This window comes from Giraffa tippelskirchi, chromosome 7, assembly GCF_054371585.1.
Source record: "Giraffa tippelskirchi isolate mGirTip1 chromosome 7, T2T-mGirTip1v1.2.pri, whole genome shotgun sequence".
Taxonomy (NCBI): Eukaryota; Metazoa; Chordata; class Mammalia; order Artiodactyla; family Giraffidae; genus Giraffa; species Giraffa tippelskirchi.
In genome coordinates this window covers 100,887,192-100,909,955 of record NC_137281.1, presented here as the reverse complement: position 1 = coordinate 100,909,955, position 22,764 = coordinate 100,887,192, and the positions used below count along the sequence as shown (strand labels likewise).

Genomic DNA, 22,764 nt, shown 5'->3' with positions numbered 1-22,764 from the left:
AAGTCCCTCTTAAGACTCTTTTAAAAAGTTCCCTCTCATTTCTTTTTCTTAAGTTTTCTTTTTGTTGTTTGTATTGTCATTGATTAAAAAAATCATTTGTTATGCAGAAGTTTCCATACTCTGGATTTTGCTAATTGTCTCCTGTGGTAATACTTAATATATTCTTCTGTCTCCTGTATTTCCTATAAATTTGTGATTAGATCAGATTCCAGTTTATTTTGCTAGAATACTTCAGAGATGGATTGTGTGGATTCCTGTTTATATTATATTAGCAGACAGTGTCTGCTTGTCTCTTTTAGTTGTGTTAAGATTGAATCAGTGAGGTTCTGAGGCTATCAGCCTCTCCATCCATTTTCAAGTTCCCATAGTTTTTCTCTTGTGTGTGCTAAGTCACTCAGTCATGTCCAACTCTTTATGACCCCATGGACTATAGCCCACCAGGCTCCTCAGTCCATAGGGATTCTCCAGGCAAGAATACTGGAGTGGGTTGCCATGCCCTCCTCCAGGGGATCGTTCTAACCCAGGGATAGAAACCAGGTCTCCCACATCGCAGGCAGATTCTTTACTGTCTGAGCTACTAATTTTTCTCCTAGGTTTTATCAACCCGTTAGTAATCACTGCCAAAATTCTTTACTTCAGTGGGGTTGCAAATGTACACTTATAATTTTACAATTCCTCTTTGTTTATAACTGGAATTCTTTTAAAAGCATTCCATCAGCAGGGCTAAGATGGCGGAGGAATAGGCTGGGGAGACCACTCTCTCCTCCACAGATTTATCGAAAGAACATCTGAACGCTGAGCAAACTTCACAAAACTACTTCTGAAGGCTGGCAGAGGACGTCAGGCTTCCACAAAGACAGCGCATTATCTTCAAAAGAGGAGAAGTCTTGAAGCTACTGCAAGAATAAGACTGAAAGCCAGGAGGAACATTAATTAATAAGAGACCATCCAATAGCCTCCACATATACACTGAAACCAAGCTCCACCCAAGAGCCAATAAGTTCCAGAGCTAGACATACCACGCAAATTCTCCAGCAACGCAGGAACATAGCCCTGAGCATCAATATACAGGCTGCCCAGAGGCACACCAAATCCATAGACATCTCAAAATTAATACTGGTCACTCCATTGCACTCTAGAGAGCAGAAATCCAGCTCCACCCACCAGAACACTGACACAAGCTCCCCCAACCAGGAAGCCTTGACAAGCCACCTGTCCAACCTCACCCACAGTGAGGAACCTCCACAATAAAGAGGAACTTCATACTACCAGAATACAGAAGGGCCACACCTAACACAGCAATCTAAACAAGATGAAAAGGCAGAGAAATACTCAGCAAGTAAAGGAAAATGAGAAATGCCCACAAAACCAAACAAAAGAGGAGATAGGGAATCTATCTGAAAAAGAATTTAGAATAATGATAATAAAAATGATCCAAAATCTTGAAAGCAAAATGGAGTTACAGATAAATAGCCTGGAGACAAGGATTGAGAAGATGCAAGAAATGTTTATCAAGGACTTAGAAGAAATAAAAAGGAGTCAATATAGAATGAATAATGAAATAAAGGAGATAAAAGACACTCTGGAGGGAACCAACAGTAGAATAACGGAGGCAGAAGATAGGATAAGTGAGGTAGAAGATAGAATGATGGAAATAAACGAAGCAGAGAGGAAAAAAGAATCAAAAGAAATGAGGAAAACCTCAGGGACCTCTGGGACAATATGAAACGCCCCAACATTCGAATCATAGGAGTCCCAGGAGAAGAAGATAAAGGAAAGGCCATGAAAAAATACTCAAGATAATAGTTGAAAATTTCCCTAAAATGAGGAAAGAAATAGTCACAGAAGTCCAAGAAACCCAGAGAGTTCCAAACAGGATAAACCCAAGGCGAAACACCCCAAGACACATATTAATCAAATTAACAAAGATCAAACACAAAGAACAAATATTAAAAGCAGCAAGGGAAAAACAACAAATAACACACAAGGGGATCCCCATAAGGATAACAGCTGATCTTTCAATAGAAACCCTTCAGGCTAGAAGGGAATGGCAGGACATACTTAAAGTAATGAAAGAGAATAATCTACAACCCAGATTACTGTACCCAGCAAGGATCTCATTCAGATATGAAGGAGAATTCAAAAGCTTTACAGACAAGCAAGAGCTGAGGGAATTCAGCACCACCAAACCAGCTCTCCAACAAATGCTAAAGGATCCTCTCTAAACAGGAAACACAGAAAGGATGTTTCAGCATGAACTCAAAACAACAAAGTAAATGGCAACGGGATCATACTTATCAATAATTACCTTAAATGTAAATGGGTTGAATGCCCCAACCAAAAGACAAAGGCTTGCTGAATGGATACAAAAACAAGACCCCTATATATGCTGTCTACAAGAGACCCACCTCAAAACTAGGGACACACACAGGCTGAAAGTGAAGGGATGGAAAAACATATTTCATGCAAACAGAGACCAAAAGAAAGCAGGAGTCGCAATACTCATTTCAGATAAAATAGACTGTAAAATAAAGGATGTGAAAAGGGACAAAGAAGGACACTACATAATGATCAAAGGATCAATCCAAGAAGAAGACGTAACAATCATAAATATATATGTACCCAGCATAGGAGCACCACAATATATAAGGCAAATACTAACAAGTATGAAAGGGGAAATTAACAATAACACAATAATAGTGGGGGACTTTAATACTCCACTCACGCATATGGATAGATCAACTAAACAGAAAATTAACAAGGAAACACAAACTTTAAATGATACAATAGACAAATTAGATTTAATTGATATTTACAGGACTTTCCACCCCAAAACAATCAATTGTACCTTTTTCTCAAGTGCACATGGAACTTTCTCCAGGATAGATCACATCCTGGGCCATAAATCTAGCCTTGGTAAATTCAAAAATATTGAAATCATCCCAGCCATCTTCTCTGACCACAATGCAGTAAGATTAGACCTCAATTACAGGAAAAAAACTATTAAAAATTCCAACATATGGAGGCTAAACAACACGCTTCTGAATAACCAACAAATCACAGAAGAAATCAAAAAAGAAATCAAATTATGCATAGAAATGAATGAAAATGAAAACACAACAACCCAAAACCTATGAGACACTGTAAAAGCAATACTAAGGGGAAGGTTCATAGCAATACAGGCGTACCTCAAGAAACAAGAAAAAAATCAAATAAATCAACTAACTCTACACCTAAAGCAACTAGAGAAGGAAGAAATGAAGAACCCCAGGGTCAGTAGAAGGAAAGAAATCTTAAAAATTAGGGCAGAAATAAATGCAAAAGAAACAAAAGAGACCATAGCAAAAATCAACAAAACTAAAAGCTGGTTTTTCGAGAAGATAAATAAAATTGACAAGCCATTAGCCAGACTCATCAAGAAACAACGGGAGAAGAATCAGATCAACAAAATTAGAAATGAAAATGGAGAGATCACAACAGACTCCACAGAAATACAAAGGATCATAAGAGACTACTACCAACAGCTATATGCCAATAAAATGGACAACTTGGAAGAAATGGACAAATTCTTAGAAAAGTATAACTTTCCAAAACTGAACCAGGAAGAAATAGAAGATCTTAATAGACCCATCACAAGCATGGAAATCGAAACTGTAATCAGAAATCTTCCAGCAAACAAAAGCCCAGGACCAGACGGCTTCACAGCGGAATTCTACCAAAAATTTAAAGAAGAGCTAACACCTATCCTACTCAAACTCTTCCAGAAAATTGCAGAAGATGGTAAACTTCCAAACTCATTCTATGAGGCCACCATCACCCTAATTCCAAAACCAGACAAAGATGTCACAAAAAAGGAAAACTACAGGCCAATATCACTGATGAACATAGATGCAAAAATCCTTAATAAAATTCTAGCAAACAGAATCCAACATCATATTAAAAAGATCATACATCATGACCAAGTGGGCTTTATCCCAGGAATGCAAGGTTTTTTTAACATCCGCAAATCAATCAATGTAATACACCACATTAACAAATTGAAAGAAAAAAACCATATGGTTATCTCAATAGATGCAGAAAAAGCCTTTGACAAAATTCAGCATCCATTTATGATAAAAACCCTCCAGAAAGCAGGAATAGAAGGAACATATCTCAACATAATAAAAGCTATATATGACAAACCCACAGCAAACATTATCCTCAATGGTGAAAAATTGAAAGCATTTCCCCTAAAGTCAGGAACAAGGCAAGGATGCCCACTCTCACCACTACTATTCAACATAGTTTTTGAAGTTTTGACCACAGCAATCAGAGCTGAAAAAGAAATAAAAGGAATACAGATAGGAAAAGAAGAAGTAAAACTCTCACTGTTTGCAGATGACATGATCCTCTACATAGAAAACCCTAAAGACTCTACTAGAAAATTACTAGAGTTGATCAATGAATATAGTAAAGTTGCAGGATATAAAATTAACACACAGAAATCCCTTGCATTCCTATACTCCAATAATGAGAAAACAGAAAGAGAAATTAAGGAAACAATACCATTCACCATTGCAACAAAAAGAATAAAATACTTAGGAATATATCTACCTAAAGAAACAAAAGACTTATATGTAGAAAACTATAAAACACTGATGAAAGAAATCAAAGAGGACACAAACAGATGGAGAAATATACCGTGTCCATGGATTGGAAGAATTAATATAGTGAAAATGAGTATACTACCCAAAGCAATCTATAGATTCAATGCAATCCCTATCAAGCTACCAATGGTATTTTTCACAGAACTAGAACAAATCATCTCACAATTTGTATGGAAATATAAGAAACCTCGAATAGCCAAAGCAATCTTGAGGAAGAAGAATGGAACTGGAGGAATCAACCTGCCTGACTTCAGGCTCTACTACAAAGCCACAGTCATCATGACAGTATGGTACTGGCACAAAGATAGAAATATAGATCAATGGAACAAAATAGAAAGCCCAGAGATAAACCCACGCACATATGGACACCTTATCTTCGACAAAGGAGGCAAGAATATACAATGGAGAAAAGACAATCTCTTTAACAAGTGGTGCTGGGAAAACTGGTCAACCACTTGTAAAAGAATGAAACTAGAACACTTCCTAACACCGTACACAAAAATAAACTCAAAATGGATTAAAGATCTAAACGTAAGACCAGAAACTATAAAACTCCTAGAGGAAAACATAGGCAAAACACTCTCCGACATAAATCACAGCAGGATCCTCCATGACCCACCTCCCAGAATATTGGAAATAAAAGCAAAAATAAACAAATGGGACCTAATTAAAATTAAAAGCTTTTGCACAACAAAGGAAACTATAAGCAAGGTGAAAAGACAGCCTTCAGAATGGGAGAAAATAATAGCAAACGAAGCAACAGACAAACAATTAATCTCAAAAATATACAAGCAACTTCTGCAGCTGAATTCCAGAAAAATAAACGACCCAATCAAAAAATGGGCCAAAGAACTAAACAGACATTTCTCCAAAGAAGAAATACAGATGGCTAACAAACACATGAAAAGATGCTCAACATCACTCATTATTAGAGAAATGCAAATCAAAACCACAATGAGGTATCATTTCACACCAGTCAGAATGGCTGCTATCCAAAAGTCTACAAGCAATAAATGCTGGAGAGGGTGTGGAGAAAAGGGAACCCTCTTACACTGTTGGTGGGAATGCAAACTAGTACAGCCACTATGGAGAACAGTGTGGAGATTCCTTAAAAAACTGGGAATAGAACTGCCATATGACCCAGCAATCCCACTGCTGGGCATATACACCGAGGAAACCAGAATTGAAAGAGACGCATGTAACCCAATGTTCATCGCAGCACTGTTTACAATAGCCAGGACATGGAAGCAACCTAGATGTCCATCAGCAGACGAATGGATAAGGAAGCTGTGGTACATATACACAATGGAATATTACTCAGCCATTAAAAAAAAATACATTTGAATCGGTTCTACTGAGATGGATGAAACTGGAGCCCATTATACAGAGTGAAGTAAGCCAGAAAGAAAAACAACAATACAGTATACTAATGCATATATATGGAATTTGAAAGATGGCAACGATAACCCTTTATGTGAGACAGAATAAGAGACACAGATGCATAGAACAATTTTATGGACTCTGAGGGAGAAGGTGAGGGTGGGACGTTCTGGGAGAATAGCATTGAAACATGTATATTATCATATGTGAAACAGAACACCATTCTATGTTCGATGCATGAGACAAGGGCTCAGGGCTGGGGCAATGGGATGACCCAGAGGGATGGGATGGGGAGGGAGGTGGGTGGGGGGTCCAGGAAGGGGAACACATGTAAACCCATGGCTGATTCATGTCAATGTATGGCAAAAAACTATTACAATATTGTAAAGTAATTAGCCCTCAACTAAAATAAATAAATTTATTAAAAAAAAAAAAAGAAGTAAAAAAAAAAAAAAAAAAGTCATGCAAACCAAAAAAAAAAAAAAAGCATTCCATCAATTATTAGGTTATCCATAGGTACATTTCACACAGAAAGGCAGGACTAATGTTTGATTCTTTAATTTCAAGTTTTCAGAAAAATGAATTGGCTCCCAGTAGGTAGCTTTGATAGCATCCTTACTTTCTGACCCTGGAGAAGGAAATGGCAACCCACTCCACGATCATTGCCTGGAAAATTTCATGGACGGAGGAGCCTGGCAGGGGCCCAGTCCATGGGGTCACACAGAGTCGGACACAACTGAGCGACTTTACACAGTTTACTTTCTGATTCCTCTTAATGAGAAATGGTATTTAGAGACCAGAATCTGGATGCTGTGGGTCCCTGCTATTGGGTTGGTCATTGTTTTAAATTCTTTTCAAGTGGATAGGTTCAGGGTATATATATTTTTTTAAAAGAAAAATATATCATGGCTCATATTGATGTTTCCAATTTCAAATTTTTTGTGATAGAACTGCTGGCATATAATTTCTTTGATTTTATTATATATTTTCATTTCTTTGCCTAATATATGTAGATGAAATTATGGGTAAAATTTACGTGAGAGTTATCCAGTATATGTGTGTAGGAAAGGAGACATTGTATGTTACATGTGGGGAGGGGAAGGGTGGATAACAGATGAAAAAAAATTGGCCATTAATTGATAATTATTAATTCTGAGTGACAGATAGGTATATGAGGGTTCATTATATTACTTTCTTTCCTTTTGAGTATGTTTAAAATTTTTAATAATAATAAAATCCTCTTGCATATTTATTGGATCATGTTAAATTTATAGCATTGTTTAGGGAGAAATGAGTTTCCTTTTTTATTTAATAATAATCATTCCATATTACTATGTATATAAATTCTTCATATAAATGCTACAGGTGGAACTGCAGCATCATAACCTGCTCTCAGTCAGAATGCTGATTTGTTACCTACTCAATAAGGAGTCTTCTGGGTAGGTCAGTACTGTAAAGTGGAAAAAGAACACTTTCCAGTTAAACAGAGTTAGATTTGAAGAACAACTTTATCTTAACAGGTTAACATTATTTAAACTCTCTGAGCCTTAGTATCCTCATCTGAAAAATTGGTGTAACAACTTCTGATTAGGGTGTTAAGGACTAAATACAGTCATGAATGTAATACATCTGGCACAGACTAGATAAATTCCTTGCTTTTATCTACTGATATGATTGAGTGTTTCATATCATTCTTATTTATAATAGTAATTAGCACTTATTGAGTACCTGCTGTGTGCCAGACACTACATGGATCTTGTTTAAGCCTTATAAAACAGTATGAAGTAGGTATTATTGGCCCCATTTTATAAGGAAACTGTGACATAGAAAAGTAGTTTGTATAGGAATATATGTTAGACAATAATGAGGAATTACTGCCCTGTGTATGTATATCTTTTTTATGTAATCAAGACTACATTTTGTTATGACATCAGTGACAAAGGGAAACATGATGACTCAGAAATATAATGTTATAGACAGAATAGACAAAGACAAATACTATATGATATAACTTTTATGTGAAATCTAAAAATTACAACAAACTAGTGAGTAAAACAAAAAAGAGGCAGATTCACAGTGGGGAGAGAGAAGCAGGAGATGGGGCAATATAGGGATAGGAGATTTTTGAAAAGTGCTTTTATGGCATTATATGAAATCATGTGTGTGAAACTTGCAAATTGTGAAGCACTATAGAATTTAAAGAATCCTTCATTTTTAAAAAAAAGTTTAAAAAAGGAAACATAAGTTTAAAAAAACTTTGGTTTATTCTTAAATTTGTCTGAAATGTTCATACAATATCTTAAGAGAATTCTTCTCAAGTGAGAGGATCATAATTCAGATAAAATCCTTGCTATTTCAGTCAAAACATTTTTTAATTGTAAATGAATAATTCTCTACTCTTCTCTCATACTTTCAGTAGCATACTTGAAAGTGTTTATTTGGTTTCCACAGGGTCGGAATCTGGCAGATCTACGCCGTAGCCAGTCCCGGGGCACATTCACCATTAGCACTACTCTTCGGTTGGGTAGACAGATTCTGGAGTCTATTGAGAGCATCCATTCTGTGGGATTCTTGCACCGAGACATCAAACCGGTAGGGGGCCTTTTCCTGCCAGAGCTCAGAATGAGTTTGCTTGGTACTCTTATTAGTCTTATGATGTGTGTGTGTGCTCAGTCACTCAGTGGTATCAGACTCTTTACAACTCTATGGATTGTAGCCTACCAGGCTTCTCTGTCCATGGAATTTTCCAGGCAAGAATACTGAAGCAGGTTGCTATTTCCTATTCCAGAGGATCTTCCCAACCCAGGGATCAAACACATATCTCTTGTGTCTCCTGCATTGGCAAGCGGGTTCTTTACCACTGCGCCACCTGGGAAGCCCAGTCTTATGATGGGACAGAGTAAATTGCAAATGTAGGTTTCTATGTTAAATACAAGATAATATTTCAATTTCCGTGGCAGAGATGTAAATTTGAAGTGTATTGTAACTCGCCTTTTAATTTTTTAAAAGTGATAATTATATACTACAACTTATAATCAAGAGCTTTTCTCATACAATGAAAGTGTTACTCGGCAGTCAAATTAAAAATTACTAATGTTTGACTTATGTGTTAACACTGATACTTCCTTAGCCTTACACCTAAATTGATAGTCATTCTTTGGATTTCTTTTTTCTGATATTGGTTAAAAATACAGATGTATGTTGCTTTTAGATGTTGGCATTGTGTTCTTTGAACTATTTCTCAAGTGACAAATTATACTTGAAAGAAACCATCAATTATAAAAGAGCTTGCTTTTTCTCCTGAGTGCTTCAGTGCCAATATAGTATTTTTTTCTATTCTGTTTTCCTAGAAATTGTGATTTCTGTAACTGTTAAATATGCTTTTATTTTCTCCCTCTTGGTCTTTGTATTACTTACAGGGGAAATGACCCATTTCTGATATGCTATATTTACTATAAATTTATTGTGTTGCTTGTTGTAGTTGAAAATTTTACCCATCTGTTGCTACATGATTTCAAAAATTACAGTTTACATGAAAATGACAGCTAAAATTAACATAGTTCAGTCAGACTTAATGTAATGTAGATTTTTCCTGCTTTTATTTTTATGTTAAATTAAATGTCATTATTTGAGAACCATGGTAATTGAAGAGTTTCCAACTTGATTAGAAAGCTCCCTAAGTAGAACAGTATTTTAAAATAAAAGCTAACAGTTCTATAACAATTAGACTTTTGCTTTTATAAATTCTTTTACTTAATATAGCCATTTTGCAAACTTGTGGTCATTTAATGTTACATTTATCTTTTTAAGGGAAGAATGGAAAATATATTGTCCTTAAGTCTGTTATGTTTCCTTGAATTGTATTTTAATTTTTGCATTTAGTGAAATTCAACTTCATGATGCTTATAGGAAATTCATTTCAATTTCTGGACTGTATATTCTATTTTGTTCACTCCTAGTTCTTCCCATTTTAAAAAGTAAGGGTTGGGTGTTTGTTTAAGTAGTGACTTAGACTAGAATTTCAAGAAACTTCGAGTACTGACTACAATTAAATCAGTGTTGTGTTTTATGTAACTTCATAATAGTCACATAAATTTTTTTTGCTCAAGTTCACCTGATCTTAGGCATTAATAGGATCTGCAGCAAAATTATGTGTTAATATCCAATAAATGTTGACTAGAGCAGTATATGTGGGATGTGTATTATATAGAGTTTAAATAGAAGAATTAAAATACAGGAAGGATAAGACATAAGGACTAAGTATAATAATAATAGGTATGTTTTCCTTCTTTATTTTCTAGTCAAACTTTGCCATGGGTCGCTTTCCTAGTACATGTCGGAAATGTTACATGCTTGATTTTGGCTTGGCTCGACAGTTTACCAATTCCTGTGGTGACGTCAGACCAGTAAGATTTTTCATACTATTATTAAATATTTGAGGATTAACTTATTACAGTATCACTCTTTTTAAAGAAATGCTGATTGTGTATCAGAATGGATATCATCCAAAAAGGATCATATAGAGTTTATGACTACATTACAGATGGTATTCATTAATTTTATTATTGAGTGTTACAGCTTTTAAAAACATGTACAGAGTTAAGAGTGTATCTTTTAAGAACACACATTACCCCTTTAGGATCAAGGGTCTTTTTTGCAGTCTGAGCTTCTTTCTACATCATATACTACTTCTGTTTCAGTTGCTGTATTCGTCATACCCAGAATTTACATTTAGTTCTGTTTTAAAACTTCTCTTAAGTGATATTCCCTGTTTGATATGGCATTGCCGTTATACTTTCCTTTCTTTAATCAAGCTTTCCTTTAGTTCTATGAACATATTTATAATACGTGCTTTGAAATCTTTTTTTGTTATGTCCAGCATCTAGTCATTCTCATAAGTGGTTTTTGTTGCCTACCTTTTTTTTTTACATATATGGGTCACACTTTCTTGTTTCTTTGCATGTCTTGTAATTTTTTATTGTTGTCGGAAACTGGACATTTTAGATAATGCTTGCATGCTGCTTCTGCTTAGTTGCTTCAGTCGTGTCTGACTCTTTGCAACCCTATCTATGTACCATAGCCCACCAGGCTCCTCTGTTCTTAACGTTTAGTTCCTTAATATTTAGTTCCTTAACATATCCTTTCTGAATTTCATTATGTGTGTACAATAAAGGCAAATGTGTACTCTTATTTTTTCCTTTTTGATTCAAAAGGTAGCATGATGTACATTCAGCACTTCCCTTTTTTTTCACTTTACAGTGTATCTAGGAGATCTTTCCATGTCAGAATATAGAGTAGCTGCAAAGTGTATATCTGTAAGACAAATCTCCAGAAGTGTAATTGCTGGGTCAAAGAGAATGTATGCATTTGCAGCTTTGATGGTTAATAGTGAAAGTCACTCAGTTGTGTCCCACTCTTTGCGATCTCATGGACAGTAGCCTGCCAGGTTCCTTTGTGCATGGAATTCTCCAGGCAAGAATACTGGAGTGGGTTGCCATTTCCTTCCCCAGGGGATCTTCCTGACCCAATATTGAACCCAGGTCTCCTGCATTGCAGGCAGATTCTTTACCATCTGAGATAGCTATTGCCAAATTATCATCAATTGAGGAAGTTTCTGGAGATTACCTATTTCAAGGCTCAGTTAGTGTTGCCTTACTCTTAAGACATCCTTCCTCTATAGGACTTTTCCTTTCTTCTCACCAAGTAGAACTAATTCTTACCACTCCTAGACTTTCATAGCTCATTGTCCTTTGCTAATGGTGTTTATTATAATCTACTTTCAATTACAGTTACCTACATTTATAGCTGCTTTCCCCAGTTAGGTTGAATTGTTTTTTCTGCATTATTTAAGGTGGCTGAATTTCCTTGACCTGGTATGATTTCTTGGAGGGATCACATCAAAATCTCCCTAGGCAGCTGATCTCTCTTTACCTCTGTCTCAACCTTTCCATGGCAAAAGTAAGGTCAGAGCTAGAACAAAGGACTCTTAAACGTTTTCCTTCTAGAAGGAGAAATCTCCAACCTCAGAGTTACATCAACCAAATTGAGAATATTAGATATTCCTGTTAGTCATGATGTCTTAGGAAAATATTAAGATCTGTTGACTGTCATTGTCAGTGAATGGCAGCTAAGGAAAAAATGGGAGCTTAAATTGCAGAAATTTTTGATTACTGAGACTTGTCATTAAATACAAATAACATTTTAAAAATAGTTAAATCTTGAAACTAAAAAGGAATAACTAAAGGAGAAAAGATAATTTGATGAAAGAAGAAATAGTTCAGTTCAGTTCAGTCGCTCAGTCGTGTCCGACTCTCTGCGACCCCATGAATTGCAGCACGCCAGGCCTCTCTGTCCATCACCAACTCCCGGAGTCTACCCAAACCCATGTTCATCGAGTCGGTGATGCCATCCAACCATCTCATCCTCTGTCGTCCCCTTCTCCTCCCGCCCCCAATCCTACCCAGCATTAGGGTCTTTTCCAATGAGTCAACCCTTCACATGAGGTGGCCAAAGTATTGGAGCTTCAGCTTCAACATCAGACCTTCCAATGAACACCCAGGATTGATCTCTTTTAGGATGGATTGATTGGATCTCCTTGCAGTCCAAGAAACTCGCAAGAGTCTTCTCCAACACCACAGTTCAAAAGCATTAATTCTGCGGCGCTCAGCTTTCTTCACCGTCCAACTCTCACATCCATACATGACCACTGGAAAAACCATAGTCTTGACTAGACGGACTTTTGTTGGCAAAGTAATGTCTCTGTTTTTAAACATGCTATCTAGGTTGGCCATAACCTTCCTTCCAAGGAGTAAGCGTCTTTTAATTTCATGGCTGCAGTCACCATCAGCAGTGATTCTGGAGCCCAAAAAAGTAAAGTCTGACACTGTTTCCACTGTTTCCCCATCTATTTCCCATGGAGTGATGGGACCAGATGCCATGATCTTAGTTTTCTGAACGTTGAGCTTTAAGCCAACTTTTTCACTCTCCTTCACCTTCATCAAGAGGCTCTTTAGTTCTTCTTCACTCTCTGCCATAAGGGTGGTGTCATCCGCATATCTGAGGTTATTGATATTTCTCCCGGCAATCTTGATTCCAGCTTGTGTTTCTTCCAGCCCAGCGTTTCTCATGATGTACTCTGCATATAAGTTACATAAGCAGGGTGACAATATACAGCCTTGACGGACTCCTTTTCCTATTTGGAACCAGTCTGTTGTTCCATGTCCAGTTCTAACTGTTGCTTCCTGACCTGCATACAAGTTTCTCAAGAGACAGGTCAGATAGTCTGGTATTCCCATCTCTTTCAGAATTGTCCACAGTTTATTGTGATCCACACAGTCAAAGGCTTTGGCATAGTCAATAAAGCAGAAATAGATGTTTTTCTGGAACTCTCTTGCTTTTTCGATGATCCAGCGGATATTGGCAATTTGATCTCTGGTTCCTCTGCCTTTTCTAAAACCAGCTTGAACATCTGGAAGTTCACGGCTCACGTATTGCTGAAGCCTGGCTTGGAGAAATAAGTAGATAATTAATATGAATAGATTAAACATAGGTTGCAGAAATGAACAAATGGAGGAAGAACACATAGAATATTTATCTGTGTATAGCATATGACTGAAATGACTCATAACTGAAGATTTTTAAAATAACATTCATTGTAATCTCTTCATGCTACCGCATTAGTACATGTTAATTGAGGATAATTTGAAATTGCTGAAAAAGAGAGCAAAATAGTCTACTAATGAAAATTATTGGCCATGATCATTTTAAAGTATGTCGGTTTTCCTGTTGAGCTACAGCACTATCCATAAATCTTAAAGGCAGTGACTTGATCTTTGTGAAGCAGTAAAGTAGAAACATGGAGAAGGAAATGGCAGCCCACTCCAGCATTCTTGCCTGGAGAATCCCATAGGCAGAGGAGCCTGGTGGGCTACAGTCCATGGAGTCGCACAGATTCGGACACAACTGAAGTGATTTAGCATGAAATAGAGTGTATGATTTCAAGTCAGAAGACCTTGCCTGATGCCTGATTTTATCACCTACTAATTCAGCAATACGTGAACCGTGAACTTCCAGATGTTCAAGCTGGTTTTAGAAAAGGCAGAGGAACCAGAGATCAAATTGCCAATATCCGCTGGATCATCGAAAAAGCAAGAGAGTTCCAGAAAAACATCTATTTCTGCTTTATTGACTATGCCAAAGCCTTTGACTGTGTGGATCACAATAAACTGTGGACAATTCTGAAAGAGATGGGAATACCAGACCATCTGACCTGTCTCTTGAGAAACCTGTATGCAGGTCAGGAAGCAACAGTTAGAACTGGACATGGAACAACAGACTGGTTCCAAATAGGAAAAGGAGTCCGTCAAGGCTGTATGTTGTCACCCTGCTTATGTAACTTATATGCAGAGTACATCATGAGAAACGCTGGGCTGGAAGAAACACAAGCTGGAATCAAGATTGCCGGGAGAAATATCAATAACCTCAGATATGCGGATGACACCACCCTTATGGCAGAGAGTGAAGAAGAACTAAAGAGCCTCTTGATGAAGGTGAAAGAGGAGAGTGAAAGAGTTGGCTTAAAGCTCAACGTTCAGAAAACTAAGATCATGGCATCTGGTCCCATCACTTCATGGCAAATAAATGGGGAAACAGTGGAAACAGTATCAGACTTTATTTTTGGGGGCTCCAAAATCACTGCTGATGGTGATTGCAGCCATGAAATTAAAAGACGCTTGCTCCTTGGAAGGAAGGTTATGGCCAACCTAGATAGCATATTTAAAAGCAGAGACATTACTTTGCCAACAAAAGTCCATCTAGTCAAGGCTATGGTTTTTCCAGTGGTCACGTATGGATGTGAAAGTTGGACAGTGAAGAAAGCTGAGCGCCGCAGAATTGATGCTTTTGAACTGTGGTGTTGGAGAAGACTCTTGAGAATCCCTTGGACTGCAAGGAGATCCAATCAATCCATCCTAAAAGAGATCAATCCTGGGTGTCATTGGAAGGTCTGATGTTGAAGCTGAAACTCCAATACTTTGGCCACCTCATGCGAAGGGTTGACTCATTGGAAAAGATCCTAATGCTGGGTAGGATTGGGGGCGGGAGGAGAAGGGGGCGACAGAGGATGAGATGGTTGGATGGCATCACTGACTCGATGGACATGGGTTTGGGTAGACTCCGGGAGTTGGTGATGGACAAAGAGGCCTGGCGTGCTGCAATTCATGGGGTCGCAAAGAGTCGGACACGACTGAGCGACTGAACTGAACTGAACTGAATTCTGTGTCCTCAAACAGGTTTACTTTTTGGAGCTTGTTTCTGTGTCTGTAAAGTGAGCAAGACAAAGACTTTGCCATCACAGAGTTTATATTCCATTGAAAGAATCAGGGAAAAACCAAATAAGTAAAAAATATGAATAAAATTAATTTTAGGTAGCAAAAGATGTTTTGTGGAAAAAAAAGCAGAGTAAAAGAACAGAGTGGCATTGCAAAGGCACATATTATTTTAGATTACGATGATTAAAGAATATTTCTCTGAGGAGGTGACATTCAAGCAGAGGGCTGAATTTGGGATAGAAGAGCTAGCCATTGGAGGCGTGTAGAGAGATGGTGTTCCAGCTGGAGACAATAACAAGGACAAAGTCTTGAGCTAGAAACAAACTTGATTGGAGGGGATACCTCAAGTAAATCCATTTTGGCATGAGGCAAGTACCAGAATCATGGAAGGTGTTGTAGGCCAAATAAGTAGAATTTGGACTTTATTCCAAGTTGAGCTCTATGGGACTGGGATTCACATATTATGTAGAGTTTATTCCCAGTACCTGGCATGTAATAAGTGCACAATAACTTGAGTTTATGAATATGTGAATTACACGTATAGGGAGAGGTTCAAGTTGCCACCAGCTCTGAATTGAGTTTGAATGATATAGCCAAGACAAAGAGGTTGATATCTTAGTTTACTTAGACCTCATGATTTTAATGTACTTATTTATAGCCAGAGTCTGAATATTAATGTATATACTATGATGCTTGGCATGATTCTGGGTACATGGAAGCATTTATGTTTTCTTGTGGACAGAGTTTATTTATCATAAATCCTACTTTATTTTAAAAATGTAGGTAGAAAAAATGAGATTCATTGATAATTAAAATGGGACTCATTAATAGCTATTATATTTTCAATGTATGATTTAGAGATATTCTCCTCTAATTTTTATAATTTTAGTTATTAAAAAAAGTTAGAAATTTAAATCATGTTTTCTTGACTATAATACATGTTTCTCCCTTCTACTTCACGAGCTCAAATGTGCTGAATTTTATGCTATTTACAGCTCATTTATTATTCTTTGTTTGGTTTTGTAGCCTCGAGCTGTGGCAGGCTTTCGAGGGACAGTTCGTTATGCATCAATCAATGCTCATCGGAACAGGGTAGGTGTCTGAACTAGAGTCATAGCTATATGAGCATGCTGATGCTTGAATCAGATTGACTTCTTTACATTAGAGTACAGAAGTATTAGTAATACTAATGCATGGTAAGGTGTATAGTGAATATATAATAGATGTGTGCAGCTGCAGAGAAAATAAAATTGCATTTGGCAGAAAATATAATAGCTAATTATATATCCATCTATGGGGAATCTTGTGTCCTTAATTAGATATAAGTATTAATACATTTGTTAAAGAATTTTGCATAAATAAGATATCTGTGTTCTATTTCAAGAAGTTATTTGGGAATTCTTATTATCAATACATAATGAAATGTAGGTCATCATTTTATCTGTAATATACATTTAATCTGTTATGTCCTCTCTCCATCAAACATTTGTTTTCATGAAGATCTAAAGTATAGAAACTTAAATTTTTCTTTCATCTTTAGTGAATTGTTCATCTCTTTTTGGGGTAAATTTTAAAAACTTCTCTCTTTTTTTTCTTACTTTTATCCTTTTGTTTTGCTCTAATATTTTTTTCCTCACCCTGAACTTTAGTTATGAGTAGGAAAGGTGAGTACTTTATGGATTCTTAATCCTTGAACTTGTTTGGACAGAGTTGGGAAATTTAACATGTGATTCCTTGATAAAGAGAAATCCCTTGATTTTTGTTACCTTATTCTTGTGAAGCCAAAACTGCTTTAATTAAAACTTGACTGATGCTAAATGTAATAGGACGAGAATGCTGTGGTTTTACATGCAATGCTTCAGTTAACTTGGTTTCTTAGGATGTGATTATAAATTGAAAATAGTTAAAGTATTTTTTTATCTGTGTGAAATACTCTGCCAAGCATTTGTAACTCATTTGATTTGATTCAGTATGCTTTATTTTTTGGTACTTAGTTAATTATTCTATCTTGAAAAGAAAGTATTCATTCTCCAGATAGATTCTTGCAAAATTTTAGAAGTACTATGCTTTCTAATTAATTCTGTTAAAGAATATATCCACATTGGAATCTTTGAAATATGACATTCATTTTGAGATAAGCATAAACATGTTCAAGGATCATAATATAAGCATTTCCAAAATAGCTACTAGAAAGAGATTATGTATTTTTTTTTTTAATTTGAAGAGTAGAGATTTCTTCTAAAAGCCTTTCCAGCATAGAGTGATCGATCAGCTGTTGTTAACCTGCTTATTAATGTTGGTAGGGAAATTTGATAGCATATTGCAGTGGTTCTTACCCTTTTCTGGTCCCAACACATCTGAGGAGTAGAATGCTTTATACGGTAGCACAGCTTCACAATACTGATTATCAATGTATACGGTGACAGAGGAATACAACTAGTAGAACCTTGAGAGATTCTTGTCTAGTTTAAAAATAATTCCCAGGTAATTCTAATATGCTTCTTTCTTCCATGCTCTGTGACCTTGATTTGATAATTTCTAAACTTAATGCGCTGCCTTTCTATATTGGGGGTACCTAAATCTTAACCTTTTTTGTTTGTTTTTAGTTTTCTTTTAAGTGAAGGCACGTTTATTTAGAGAATCTGAAACTTTTAACGTGAATAATTTCCAAACAATACAAGGACTTTTCAAAATACTTGAATACTGTTTACTTCATCTCATTGTTTTCCTGCATTTTAATCCTTTGTTAATATTTGTTTTATCACAATGTGTATGTACTCTGTCACTCGATCATGGCTGACTCTTTCCAACCCCATGGATTGTAGCCCACTAGGCTCCTCTGTACATGGAATTTTGTAGGCAAGATTACTGAAGTGGGTTGTCATTTCCTACTCCAGGGGCTCTTCCTGACACAGGGATCAAACCCATGTCTCCTGCTTTGGCAGGAGGATTCTTTACCACTGCACCACCTGGGAAGCCCATTTATCGCAATACTTTGAAGAAATTATTTTACTTTATTCTGGTTCTGTGGTTCTTACTGAGATCTTTGTCCATTTAATTCTTGTTGAAAGTGAAAAGTGAAAGTGAAATCGCTCAGTCGTGTCCGACTCTTTGGGATCCCATGGACTGTAGCCTATGAGGCTCCTCCATCCATGGAATTTTCCAGGCAGTAGTACTGGAGTGGGTTGCCATTTCCTTCTCCAGGAGATCTTCCCCACCCAGGGATAGAACCCGGATCTTGCACATTGTAAGCAGATGCTTTTACCACCTGAGCCACCAGGGAAGCTTGCATTTAATTGTCTTTTTTTTCTTGACTACTTTTGGTATCTTCTCTTTGTCTTTGATGTCCTGTAGAAATGTTCAAATCTGCCTTGGTGTGTATTTCTTTATATTTATTCTCTTTGAGATTTGTAATGCTTCCTAAGGGTTTCCCTGGTGGCTCAGTGGTAAAGAATATGCCTATCAATGCAGGAGACATGGGTTCGATCCCTGAGTCAGGAGGATCCCCTGGAGAAGAAAATGGCAACCCACTCCAGTATTCTTGCCTGGAGAATCCTGTGGACAGAGGAAACTGGGCTATTTCAAATAATGATCTGGTGGGGTTTTATCTATAAGACTTCAAAGAGGCCTAAATTTATGGGTGCTTGTTTACCTTGAGAGGATTTTCATTTGCATCTGTCATTACTGCAAAACAGGATCACCCAGAAAAACACCATTTCTGGACTTGGTTTCCTGGACCACATAGACAATATAAATTTAAACCCCAAATCTGAGTGAGGGGTAGGCCTATGGTAACAGAGTCTCAGGACATTGTTTTGTTTTTTTTTTTTTAAACGCTCTATCTCTTTGATAGTGGTCAAATTTTACCAAGAATAAAATTATTGTAGTAATAACATACATACCAAATATTGCATTAAAGATAGCCCTTTGAGGGTCCTAGGTATATGGTGGGGGTAGAGGTGGGGCAGTGTCTCAGTTGCAACTCCTGTCTTGTGTAGGCTTAATGTTTTTACACCTGTCCCCTTCATGACTGATAAAACCCTGGTTGATAAACCTATGACAGATGCCTCCAAAACAGCAAAACCAAAGCTTCAGTCTTAGGTTGCTTTTCATGTTTCCAGCTTTCTTTTCATTTTGGTTCTAAAGATTTTCTTTGCTGCTGCTTCATCTTTTTTTATATTGTAGTAAAGCACACATAACATTCAATTTGCTGCCCTAACCATTTTGATATATACAATTAAGTAGTGTTAAGTATATCCACATTATTTTACACCAGATTTCCACAACTTTTTCATTTTGCAACATTGAAACTCTGTACCCACTTAGCACTGACTCCCCTTTCCCCCTTCCCTGAATTCCTTGGCAACCACCTTCCTTTACTAATTAATTAACTCATTTATTAATTAATGGGTTCTTAATTACATTATTTCCAGTATTTCTGGATTTTTGGGTGTTCTTTATATCGAAAGTTTTTCAGTAAATCTGTTCTACCATGTAGATTGCTTTATAGCTATACAGATACGTAGATATACCTGCCAGATAGTTTTATGGGAAAATGAAAACACAATAGTTAGGCCTTAGACAATGTAATGTACTCACAGGAGCAGTAATATAATGTGACTGAATTCTCTTTTGCTTATGAAGGAAATGGGAAGACATGATGACCTTTGGTCCTTGTTCTACATGTTGGTGGAATTTGTGGTTGGTCAGCTCCCTTGGAGAAAAATAAAGGACAAGGTAATTTTGAAAATAGAAGCATCAGTTTTGGTAGGAGAAGGAGTAAAAATTTCTCCTGGGTAGGCATTTTTTGTTGAAATTATACTTATGTATAAGAATTAACATTTTCCAACCCTTTCACTATATCCTAATATGTATATTTTTCTATGAGCTGATATTATGACCTTTTCTATGAAAATGCTAATTTAAGTACAACTGTCATTTCTGATTAGATTTCAAGCTTTCTTAGCTTTATTTTCACTAGTTCTCTTTTTTCTTTTTTAAAGTCAATTAGGTCTTTTAAGTGAAGTAAGTCAGAAAAAGACACATACCATATGATATCACTTATAGTGTGGAATCTAAAATATGACACAAATGAACCTATCTACAAAACAGAGATGGTTGCCAAGAAAAGAAATGTCAGTTAGGCTTTTAATTTTTAATTGTCACATTATATTGTTCAATTTTACATACCCTTGAGACTGTTACTGAGAGGCTCTTAATGTGTAGCTTCCAAGAGAAATTGATGGTGGTTCCTTTTCTCTTTACTTCCCAGGAACAAGTGGGCTCTATTAAGGAGAGGTATGACCACAGGCTTATGTTGAAACATCTCCCTCCAGAATTCAGCATCTTTCTGGAGCACATCTCCTCTTTGGATTATTTTACAAAACCAGACTACCAGGTAATCATCTTTGTGAGTTCTGTGGATTAATTCTTCTCTCTCTTTTATTATTCATCCTTACTCATTGTACTGTTGAGGGTGTTGTAAATGAGTATAGGTGGTTCCTAGAATAATATTTTTTTTAATAATACTGTTTTAATATGTCATGAGAAATGTGGTTAAATTAACTGATGATGACATTATCCATGTCTGCACATGTGTGTGTTTTCTCCCTTCTGGATGAACATATGTCATTAAGAGTTTTAGATTTGTTTATCATGTAGCATTCTAACTGCTCCTGCTGTGATTCTTTTGATAGTTTTGAATTGCTGATAGTTCAGATTATGTAAATCCTATATCTAATTTGTTGACCAGAAGGAAATGTCCAGATCAGTAATGTATCTGTTGAAGGCTTGAGGGTTACATATCATATGTTAACATGCTATGGGACAGTAGTCAGTGAAGATTACTGGCTCCATTTTGTCTGTGGTCAGTGAAACATTTCCTTAGAGCATCAGTTAGTGAGGCCTAATAAGGGTGACTAGGCTTACCACAAATTGCAAATCAGACCCCAACCAGCTAAATTTCAGAAGATTCTGTTGCTCTCAAGGGAAACTTGGTCAGAGCTTAATGCAAGATAATCACTACTACTGAAAACATAAAAATTCAAGGCACACATTGATTAATAATAATAATATTAGTGTATAAGTTTTATCTACAAAGGACAACACATAGGCTTTACTGCTTGTTAATGAAAGTTTTTAAAAATTATTTATTTATTTTTGGCTGTGCTGAGTCTTCGTTGCTGCATGGGCTTTCTCTTATTGTGGTGAGCAGGGGCTACTCTCTAGTTGCTGTGCGCAGGCTTCTCATTGAAGTGCTTCTCTTGTTGCATAGCACTGGCTCTAGGGTTCACGAGCTTCAGTAGTTGCAGCACGTGGGCTCAAAAGTTGCAGTTCACAGGCTCTAGATCACAGGCTTAATAGTTGTGGTGTATGGGCTTCGTTGCACAGCAGCATGTGGTATCTTCCCCTACTAGGGACTGAACCCATGTCTCCTGCATCAGCAGGTGGATTCTTTACTGCTGAGATACCAGGGAAGCCCTAGTGGAAGTTTCATATTCTAAAGTGTTGTCAGTGTCGAAGACAAAAGACTATCTACTGCACAGTGAACTTATTTGCATATAATAAATATTTATTTGTGAAAATGCAGTTTTTATATAATATATAAATAGAATATAAAGCAGAGAGGCAACATACAGCCTTGAGTCCTTAGAGATCTTAAGTAGGTGAGCCTGTGTTAATTCTTTTCTATGTGGCTATTTGGGTTATAACATATAGGCTGACAAATGGCAAAAATACATTGTATATGAGTCACTTTGGAATATGTTCTCATATTTATATTTTATATATGGATTTTTTTAAATGTGTACAGTTCACATTACTTGCAATGAAATAATAAAGTTTTACTTGTAAGACTAGAATCAGGAGGAGCTAGGAATTGTTCCAACTTTCTCATCTTGGGTGCTAATAATTTTTTTATTGACAAAGTTTGATGTATTAGTTCCACAGCAAAAAAAGTTTTTAATTACACTCTCTGCGTAGTTATGCCTACATTTCAAAGAAGACTATAAAGTTCACCAGCTAAAGTTTGAAACTTAGACCTACAATTTAATTAACAAAATATTGTTCTCTGGTTTTTCACTTGGACATTCTTTCAGAGGCTTCTCTATTGTCTGTCGCCTGATAACAACAGAAAGTATAGTAATTTCCCTATTTTAGAAGAGAGAGAGCAGGCATAACATTTTCATAACATTTTCTGGTTCTTCTTTGCTCTTTGATCTTCCATAAGCAGTGAGTAGGAGCAGAGGGCAGGTAGATAGGAGAAGGATAATTGGGGAAAAGATGTTGGTGTGACTCATGTATTCTGATGACTAGTATCAGTGTGATATCAAGTTCCAAAAAGATCTGACCTTTGCAGTTTCTGTCTCCTGCTTTCCTCACAATGCCCTGCTGCAGTCTTCATTTGGAGA

The 22,764-nt window shown here is 36.6% G+C and overlaps 1 protein-coding gene across 32 annotated transcripts in view; it reads left to right on the top strand.

The window, feature by feature from the left end:
- TTBK2 (tau tubulin kinase 2) overlaps positions 1–22,764 on the top strand; it is a 134,293-nt gene that overhangs the window by 71,073 nt on the left and 40,456 nt on the right. For 31 of the 32 annotated variants that reach the window (XR_014058974.1, XR_014058978.1, XR_014058976.1 and 28 more), the window contains 5 exons: positions 8,478–8,618; positions 10,328–10,432; positions 16,382–16,447; positions 20,000–20,092; positions 20,628–20,753. Coding sequence is in view for 26 of the 32 variants with exons in the window: in XM_081507847.1 (XP_081363973.1) it covers positions 8,478–8,618; positions 10,328–10,432; positions 16,382–16,447; positions 20,000–20,092; positions 20,628–20,753 (531 nt within the window). In the remaining 6 variants the exon portion in view is untranslated. Of the gene's footprint in view, positions 1–8,477; positions 8,619–8,814; positions 8,939–10,327; positions 10,433–16,381; positions 16,448–19,999; positions 20,093–20,627; positions 20,754–22,764 lie in introns of those variants that run through there. The other variant, XM_081507871.1, reaches the window with a different exon arrangement.